We start from the raw sequence: 10,392 nt of genomic DNA, 5'->3' as shown, positions 1-10,392 counted from the left end.
AAATGATTTTTTTAAAATAAGGGCACAATAAAGGGGTTGTGTAGATGGTCAACCTTGATCTAGTTGAATGGCATGAATAAGATGCCAAATGACTCACCTCCCTCCTTATGCTGGACGGTTTCAAATAGAGGCTTTATCATAACAATTTAGCTCTAACATAAAATAAGACACCACTATTTCAAATCAGATTACAGGATGTCATAAACCAGTACTTAATGAAGTGAATTTTTCAGAGTTCTGCAATTTACCTTTGTATTGCATTCCTCTGATGATTCACTGCTTTCCGATGACGACGATGGTGGTGATTTGGTTGTTGTTGTTGTAGTTGTGGTCAACGTTGGCCTTGATGTTGCTGTTGACATCGGTGTTGGTGTTGATGTTGATGTTGAGGTTGGGGTTGATGTTGGTGTTGGTGTCGACGTTGTGTTTGGTGTTGGTGTTGATGTTGGGGTTGGTGTTGTCATACTTGTGTTCATGCATTGTACCATAACAACTGGACTTTCATTCCGTCTCACTTGAACCTGGCTGGTGCAAGTAGCAGTTTTCTACAAATATAACGATTGAGGTTATAATTCAATAACAGTGTTAATGAGAGGAATATTGAACTAAAGATCACCCACCTGACTGAAGTATACTGTAAACAACAAGGGATTTTATTAACACAATGAATATTGGGCTAGATTTCCTGGGGAGTGACAGTCTCATGCAAGTTGCCACTCTCATCCTTCTTTTCAATGGAGGAATGGGTTTTTCGGAAGTGATCTGCTTTGGTCTCCCTCAGATATGTGGAGCCATTCTTCTATTCTGGCAGGTCTTTTGCAATGTTGAACTGTCAGAGGAAGGCAGACTGCATCCCCATTTCACAACAGTCAGTTGCTGTATTCTGAGAATTGAAGAGTCCACAAAAAACACTTTAACAGCTGCTGTCAGACAATAAGTGCATCATCAAGTATGATGTTAGGGTGCTGGGTGGATAGGATGCTAGGTGGTCAGGGGGCATGAAGCCAGGTAAATAGGGTGACCAATGGAGTCAGAGTTAAGTGACAGCTGGATAGTGCCCAATGTATGTAGGATATCATGAGCAGGGGGTAAAGTGCCATGTGGGTACAGTGCCAGTGTTAAAGATGGCAAGCAGGGCAGTTAAGTGGTGAGGGTGAGCTGGTAAAATTTGGTCTGGCAGTGGAGTGGTGGGTGGGGTGTGTGGATGTTGTGTCTCGGGATCACATCCAGTGGCAGTGGCAGGGGGTGGGGGTCAGATCCATCGGAGGGGCTTTGGGTCCCAAGGACTGTCAGATGAGGTCCTGGGTGATGTTAATGGTCGGCGGGTGTAGTTAGGGGTATGTAAGGTAAGTACGCAGTCAGTAGATGTAAGTCTCCAGTTTTAATGGCGATGTTCAGCAGGTTCTGCTGAGCAGAAAATTCAATTCCTCAGGCAATTCCTATGAGTGTCTGGCACTGTGAGGCAGCAGTGCTAACCACGGGGGCTCAGTGATCAGTACTACTGCCTCACAGCGCCAGGGATCTGGGTTCAAATCCAGCCTCGGGCGACTGTCTGTATGGAGTTTGCACATTCTCCCCGTGTCCGCGTGGGTTTCCAACGGGTGCTCCGGTTTCCTCCCAAATTCTAAAGATGTGCAGGTTAAGTGAATGGCCATGCTAAATTGCCCATAGTATTCAGGGATAGGTAGGTTAGGTGCATTAGTCAGAGGTAAATGCGGAATAATGGGAAATGGGTTTGGATGGGATACTCTTTGGATGGTCGGGGTGGACCTGTTGGGCTGAAGGGCCTGTTTCCACACTGCAGAAGTTCTATGGGAGTGTGCTACAATCAGGATTCCACAGAGTCCACATGCATACCTCCTCTCTACACTGGAATAATGTCTATCTGGCCAGCAGAATATCTGTCCCACTGCACATTGGTATGGTACCATGATATTGTTCAGTGTGGGAGACTGAATGCATGATATTTCTTTTCAGCTCCCTGAATTTCACTTGCGGGTCCAGAATTTTTCATCATGCCCGATAGAAGGATTGCCCAAGGAAAATTAGGCTGGAGGTAGGACTCCATTGCCTGCCATTTTCCCACTGCTAACACTTTAACAACATTGATATTCAGTGCTCTGATATCCAGCATTGCCAGAACAGTGCAAAGGGCAATGCAAAGAATGAAAGGGTTGCCTATCTTAATGCAGCTAATCGCAAAATCAATCTGACTGAATCAGATCAGCGAGGTTACTGAGACAACAGGGTTATAGGCAAATCCTGAAACTATTCAGAAAAATATTTTAAAAATATTTTATAAAGATTCCTTTTGCTACATTCTAACTCCTCCCTGACTGTCATGATAATAGTCTATGTATCTCTTTGCTCAGGTACCACGGTGTTTGAATCCTTTCCTTTAACTGTTTCCTATGTTTTGAATATATTATCAGGGAATGCTTTAATATTTGAGTCTGTGGAACCACACCCATTCTGTTTAAAAGCCTTTAATAATGGTAACCATCAGTCATAATCTTTGGTGTATAAGCCAAGACCTATTGCAGCTAAACAACAACTCGCTTTGCCTTCTGTCTAATACGTATCATTGACCTGCTTCTTTCTCCCAAGTCTCATGATTCCCAATCCATGCAGAGTTCAGTTGTACTGCTTTCCAAAGATCTTCAAAAAGAATTATACCGGTCACAGTTTTAATAGGAAGTCCCTCAGGCCCATTCTGGAGCAAGGTGTCCTGAGTTAACCAGACAGACCAACAGTGGATCAAAAAAGCCATGTCACAGATGGGACAGGCAATGGCCCTAGTGGTGCTACCACTAGACTAAAAATCCAGAGAGCCAGGTAATGTTCTGGGGACCTGGCTTGAATCCTTTCACTATCTATCTCCCTACAGAAGATCTTTGAATTCCCTTTGCGCAGACTACCAATCTAATCTTGTTTTGCCCCTTGTATTTCCTTTTTCACTTCTCCTTTGCACTTTTAATATTGATCCAGATTTTATTTATACTATCAGGGTGATATCTTTTCTACACACCATTTTGCTCTAAGGCAAAAAACATGTCTTGATGATGGTTTGCAGGAGACAAATTCAAGCAGTCCACTTTTGCAAGTCTCAAATAAGTTTATCCATCATTTGATGTGATTCTCCCATAGGAAATCATTTATGAAACAATCTGGACATGCTAAGAGCTACACAAGTAACTAATTTTAGATTATCAGCTGGGTGTACAGTGTGATGCTTTCACATGTACTAAAAGCTAATTACATTAATGCACTTTTATGGAGACAAATGAATTTGTACATATATTACAATTTCTTCAAAATATTGGTAATGGAGACAGCTAAATTCTGTTGCAATTCCATGGCAACGCACTGACCTATCAGAATTTAGCTGTCTTACCTAAGAATTAAGATTAAAAGGTAACTTCTTTCTGTGTCTCTATGCCAGTGATGGCCCAACAAATCAGCACTCTTTTCTCCCTTTGTTCAAGTATGTTTCTTGTGGCATAGTTATGAAGGTGCAATATAGGTAAGGAAGAGAAGGGAACTGAGGATGTGTTCTTGAGGTAACTATTCAGAAATGGGAAGCGATCCCATTACTGGCACTGGCACAACTATTAATGGATAAGCAAGAAAAGATTGATTGAAGGCAGTCCCATTCAGCTGGATAATGGAGGAGGTTCATACTGCATCAAAATTAGAGCTGTAGTTCATTATACTATTGCCCTATCACTGACCCTACTTTGTTCCATGTTAACAACAGAACCTTCCAAAGCTATCTCTGTAATGCTAATTTGCAAGTGGATGCTTTATTACCTACTGATGTGTGGGGGTCAATGTGAATTATCAACCAATGCAGGACTAAATTTCATATGTTGCATGGCAGGTCAATATGCCATTTAAGGATTAATTAGAACAAGGCAGTAAATGGTTAGCATTGTAATACTCACGGCATCTGGGGTAAGTAGCAGTGTACAATTTGCCGGATCCAATCCAGAATTTACAGCACATACAGTTTCCTGGACATCAATGATTATTTCGAAATCCGTTGCACCTTCTCCCAAATCAGTGGCCTAAGCAAAGGGACAGGGTTAAATGAATGAAGTATGTTTCAGGTAACACTTACAAACAATGATATAGGGCTTGGTTCCAAAAGAAAGTGTGCCGGCTAAAAGAAAAATGACTTTGACATGACATGCCATGCCCAGAAATATCACCCCTCCAATTTTGCCTTTCCTCAACTTTTATTATTTCAAAAGACAGTAAAAATCCTTTAGCCAACCCACACAAATTATGAGGCCAATTGAAAAAACAAACATGTATGCTTTAAAAAGTAAAGGGTACAATTCTAACCGGGTGAAGGAACAAAGGGACATGGATGCATATGTGCATTGGTGGCAGGACAGGATGAGAGAGTGGCAAACATAGAATACAGTAAGTCCAACTGTAACATTAAAGTTGGATGTCAATAACTAATATGATCTGGGTGATACTTTCTTCTCCAACAGTTACCCAGGCACAAGAACAGAAGTGTGTTTCAGCTCACACTTATAAATAATGATATTTTAGCAAATAGTGTTTTTTTTTCCTAAATCTTATTGTGCTCCTGGAAAATGACTTGGGACATTTTACTATGTTAAAGGAGCTATTCAAATTCCAAATTGTTGCATAGTGATCAGTTAGAAGAACCTCTTAAAAAATTATTGTAGAGAAGATGATATGAGTTATATGAGTCCTAAATTGAGTAGATTGATTTGTGGATGAATTACTAACATATTCATATGATCAATTTCACGAGTTGATTTTCCTGGTACTGAATTTTACAAAAATGCAGGAATGTAATGGTTATGTTCCTGGATTAGTAATCCAAATGTTTGGAAGATGGGGTTCCTCATCTCTGAAAATGATTAACTGCTGGAATCATACAGATGTACAGCACAGGAACAGACCCTTCAGTCCAACTCGTCCTTGCTGACTAGATATTCTAGGTTATTCTAGTCCCATTTGCCAGAATTTGGTCCATATCCTGCTTAACCGTTCCTATTTGTATACCCATTCAAACGCCTTTTAAATGTTGTAATTTTACTAGCCTCCACCTCTTCCTCTGGCAGCTCACTTCATACTCACACCACACACTGGTAAATTCTGTTGCTTTTATTAAATAACATAAAGAAATAAAATATGAATCTACTAAAAAGTACGAATTAAATCAGAGACTCAGATGTACATTGAAGATGATTTCACTAAAACAAGTGAAATTTGTATCATCAATAGTCACACGTGAGGTGCCGGAAGACTGGAGGTTGGCAAACATGGTGCCACTGTTTAAGAAGGGTGGTAAGGACAAGCCAGGGAACTATAGACCAGTGAGCCTGACCTCGGTGGTGGGCAAGTTGTTGGAGGGAATCCTGAGGGACAGGATGTAAATGTATTTGGAAAGGCAAGGACTGATTCGGGATAGTCAACATGGCTTTGTGCGTGGGAAATAATGTCTCGCAAACTTGATTGAGTTTTTTGATGAAGTAACAAAGAAGATTGATGAGGGCAGAGCGGTAGATATGATCTATATGGACTTCACAGCAACAAGTTAGGAATTACAAAATCTTAATTCAGCTTCAATGCAAAGCACTTACTATTTTCTTTAATTGTAAGAAGGCAGAACTTACACATGGGTCCCCTAAACCTGACTCATGAGAATTTGAGTTAACACCCAATGTTCAGAATAAAAAATCTGACCCTAATCACTCCAGAGTGCACCTCACTATTTGCCAGAACAGCAGAAAATCTGGCCTACAGTAAACTTGAAGAGAAATATTTCACTTGTGTTGTAAATACTTCTATTCCATTCTTCAAAAGGCAATCTAATTGAAACATGCAAGATCCTGAGGGTGTTCAGTAGTGTGGGTACCATGAGGTTTTTTCCCCTTCCAGGAACTTGAGGACTCAATTTATAAATGAAGGATCATCTGTTGAGATGGGGGATGAGGAAATTGTTTTTTTTTGCAGAGAGTTGTTAGTATATCGAAGACTTTTTCCCAATAAGTAATGAAAACAGGATCATTGAATATTTTTAAGCCTAAATTAAATAGAGTCTTGTTTAAGCAGGGAATCAATGGTTAAAGCTGGTAAACAGAAAAATCGAGTTGAGGCCATAATCAGATTAGCCATGATCTTACAAATGATGAAGCTTGTTTGAGATCCCCAAGATCCTGCTCATACTCCCGTTCATATATTCTCTGCCTGTCGTTTGTTTCTTTTTAATGTTTACAGTCATCAGGCCATGCAAAACAATAGAGCATTTTACAGAACAATGATGCAATCGGACCACGATCAGTGCACTCCACTCAGTTCATTTCATTCATAATCTTACCACTTATTAACTACGTGTCCGAACATATCACAGGATGTTGCAATTTATTTTGGAAGGAATGGCATGCATCAATTTCCAGTTTCGTAATCAATACACTCCAAACTCTAAATTCTTTTGGTAACTTTCCCAACTATCTATTATAATGTCAATGGAATAAAGAAGTGGTGAATTATCAAATTAAGTAAACAAATTCAGAGGTATGAAATGTTCTGGCTTCTGTTACCGGATCTTTTAAGATGTAGCAAAAGCACAATGACAGATCATTCCCATCCTAATATCAAGCTCAGCAATATTCCAGAATCCTGTTTACTGCTTTGAGACATAGAGTCATACAGTTACGCAGCACAGAAATAGATCCTCTGGTCTGACGCCTGCATGTTGATCAGTTATCCGAAATTGATCTCGTCCCATTTGCCAGTATTTGGCTCCTATTCCATCCAAATGCCTTTTAAATGTTGTAACTAGCTGTCAGCTGTAAACTGAAATTTCCTGCCATTTTTACTTAGTCATTGACAGCATAACTTCAGCCACCCAGTTCCCATCTTCTGATATTCTGTTCTTGAATTATGCTTCCTCCCCCCAATTCTTTTAAACTCCACCATTTAGTCAAGTTTTGTCGACCACTTCCAATTAGTCCTTTTCAGTTCATGAATGCATTTTCAATATGCATTTGTGAAGCTTCTTTGGATATTTTTTCTGCATTAAAGATATTGTTTTGTTTGTGAGTTATTCATCATGTGAAAAGGTATAAAAGTGTAGACCAATATAGGAAAAGGCATTGACACAAATTAATACGAAGGAATGTGGTTGTGATTCTTGAAGGCTAACCAGCTAAGTCCCGGTGTAATGCAAGCTGTGTGATTTATATGTTATATTTTAATAGAACTTATTTTTGACTTTGAGCTTTGAACCAAAGACATGTGGCTTTTGGTCTCCGTAAATGAAATGATTTAATGAGTAACTGTCAATATTGGAAGCATATTATTTTTAAGTGAGTGTGTGAGAGAGGAACTTCTTGGAATAGTAATGGGAAACTGTTTGCATTGGGAGAGTTTTGCAAATGGGCAGAGTAAGCGTTGAGAGGCATTAGCTTGCTTTTAATTAGATGGATCAGGAGATACTTTGGTTTGTTTGTTGAGGGAAAAACTGAAAGTTTGGATTTTTTGTTTCAATTTGTAGCAGACCTGGTTGAAGTGAGATAGAGTTTGTTTGAAATCCAAACTCAAAAGAAAAAATATTAATATATCGAAATGACACACCTTACCTCATAACTTACATCAGAATTATCAGTTTATCAACACAATGTCCATATGTCTTACATTTAACAATTAATGTTCAAGCAATTAAAGCTAAATACTTGGAACACAATTTTCAATGTACTACACCCCTCTATTCTTAGTAAATGAGAGTCATCGTATGTTGTAAAAGCTTGTTTTCAGAAGTGAAAATAATAAACTTAAACATAATATGATCATTCAACTTCACCAGTAACGCTACTACATATTCTATTTGTTGTCATAAATTAACAAAACACTCAAGTCATATGCAATGAAATAAAAGATTAGTTCACTGTCTGAAGAGAGCTCATTTCATAACATAATCACTCAAATCATCTTGTTGCATGAGGAGGATACCTTCCAACATCAGGTATGATCCCTATTTTATCCCAATCTTCAATTGTGAAGTTAAAATTGGAAAAATGGTCAATGTTTACCAACATGGTTTTCAAGAGCTTTGAAGAGGGGCAGGTTTCCTGTGATGATGTGTGAACTGTACTTACCAATGATAATTGATTCTTTTGGCTATGTCCCAGAAAATGGCTGGGTGGCAGTCATGATTGAATAGCAGCGCAGACTCAATGGGCCAAATAGCCTAATTGCATCGATAGCTTAGGGTCTCATGATCTAACGACACTGTCTTGAAAACTAATGCAACTGAAACAATTCAAGCCACAGAACTCACAACAATTTTTCATATTTTGCAAAGCAGTGAAATAGTTTCATGAGATGAGTATTTTTCATGATCCAACATCAATTTATTGATCAGAACATTTTGGAAGTTGACATGCTATTAATGATAGATTCCATTGCTCTGGGATAGATGTGCTCTTTTTGAATCCATATTAATCCTAATTATAATGATTCCTCTCTCCACTCCTAGTCTTTATACACAACTTTCTAGATCTGCATGGTGTTAATTAAGGGCAGCCACTAAGTTGGAGTGAGAGCGATGCAGAGGTAGTGCTGCAGCTGGGGGCACTACGTGATCGGGGGTTTCTGATGTTTTAAGACGAAGATGTACAAGCAGATGTATACCATTCAGCCCATCAAGTCTACTCCATCATTCAATTAGATTATGGCTGATCTGTGATCCTCAATTCCAGCACTGATCCTTGAGGCACGCTGTGGATTACAGACTGCCATCCAGAAAATGCCCCACTTATCCCAACTCTCTGTCTCCTCTTAGTAAGTTAATCCTCTATTCATGTCAACATACTACCTCATGGACTCTTATCTTATTAAGTAGCGTAACGTGTAGTACTTCATCAAATGCCTTCTGAAAATCCAAACATATTATATCCATTGTTTCTCATTTATCTATCCAGCCTGTTACCTCCTCAAAGAATTCTTGTAAATTTGTCAGGCATGATGTCTCCTTCATGACATCATACTGACTCTGCTTGAAAATATTATGTTTTTCTAAATGGTCTGCTATTACATCCTTTATAATAGATTAACATTTTCCCAGCAACAAATATTAAACTATCTGACATCCAGCTACCTGTTTTGCATCTCCTTCTCTTTTTAAATAAAGGTATTACCTTGGCAGTTGTCGAATCCTTTGGGATTTTTCCAGAATCTAAGGATTCTTGGAAGATTACTATCAATGCATTGAGTATTTGCTGGAGCTACTTCCTTGAATATGCTTGTATGCAATCCCATCAGATTCAGGGGACTTATGAGCCTTTAACCTCATTAGTTTCCCTGGCACTTTTTCTCTCATGACAGTTATTTTTTTTGTGTGTCCCTTGAATTTTGGAAGACTACTAGTGTCGTCCACTCTGAAGACTGAGGCAAAGTATTTACTCAACTTCTCTGCCATTTTCTGGTCCACCATCATTATTTCCGGTTATAGTCCAACAGGTTTAATTGGAAGCACACTAGCTTTCGGATCGACGCTCCTTCATCAGGTGATAGCGGAAGGCTCAATCATAACACAGAACTTATAGCAAAAATTTACAGGGTGATGTAACTAAAATTATACATTGAAAAATTGATTGTCTGTTAAGCCTTTCATCTGTTAGAATACAGTGATAGTTTCGCTTCTTTCTTGTGTAAATCACAAAACCTTTTTTTTTAAGTTGCATTCTCAGGTTAGCTGTTAACAAAGGTGATAGCTAGACAATATGTTGAAGGTGTTGGCCCCCTGTGTTCTCTGTCTATGCCATGATGTTTAGATTGATTCTAATCTAAAAAGTGAGATAACAGAGTTTTACATATATTCAGCGTCCACCATGACAGGGTTGTATGGAGTTATCCTGAGAGCCGGGCAGTTTGCTACGAACAATGATCTGTTTGAGGTTTGGCGGTTGTTTAAAGGCAAGTAGTGGAGGTGTGGGGAAGGTCTTAGTGAGGTGCTCATCCTCATTGATAATGTGTTGCAGGTCACGAAGAACATGGCCAAATTTTTCAGCTCCTGGGAAGTTCTGAACAATGAAGGGTATCCTGTCAGTTGCAGCACGTGTCTGTCTCCTGAGGAGGTCATTACGGTTCCTTGCTGTGGCATGTCAGAACTGGTGGTCGATGAGTTGAGCATTGTACCCCGTTCTTGTGAGGGCATCCTTGAGTACTTCCAGGTGTCCGTCACGTTCCTCCTCATCTGAGCAGATTCAGTGTATGCATAGGGCTTGTCCATATCGCTGTTTTAATATGTTTTGGGTGGAAGCTGGAGAAGTGTAGCATTGTGAGGTTGTCTGTGGGTTTGCGGTAAAGTGTGGTGCTGAGGTGTCCATCCTTGATGGAGACGCA

The 10,392-nt window shown here is 39.4% G+C and overlaps 1 protein-coding gene across 1 annotated transcript in view; it reads right to left on the bottom strand.

Annotated features, from left to right (window-relative positions):
• Positions 1-212: 212 nt before the first annotated feature.
• Positions 213-10,392, bottom strand: part of LOC122551901 (G8 domain-containing protein DDB_G0286311-like) — a 14,184-nt gene continuing 4,004 nt past the window's right edge. The window contains exons 3-4 of the mRNA XM_043694469.1: positions 3,945-4,067; positions 213-545 (exon numbers count right to left, since the gene is read on the bottom strand). Of these exons, the coding sequence (XP_043550404.1) occupies positions 213-545; positions 3,945-4,067 (456 nt within the window). The remainder of the gene's footprint in view (positions 546-3,944; positions 4,068-10,392) is intronic.

The sequence above is a fragment of the Chiloscyllium plagiosum genome, chromosome 7 (genome assembly GCF_004010195.1).
Source record: "Chiloscyllium plagiosum isolate BGI_BamShark_2017 chromosome 7, ASM401019v2, whole genome shotgun sequence".
Lineage (NCBI taxonomy): Eukaryota > Metazoa > Chordata > Chondrichthyes > Orectolobiformes > Hemiscylliidae > Chiloscyllium > Chiloscyllium plagiosum.
This window is presented reverse-complemented; position numbering and strand designations above follow the sequence as displayed.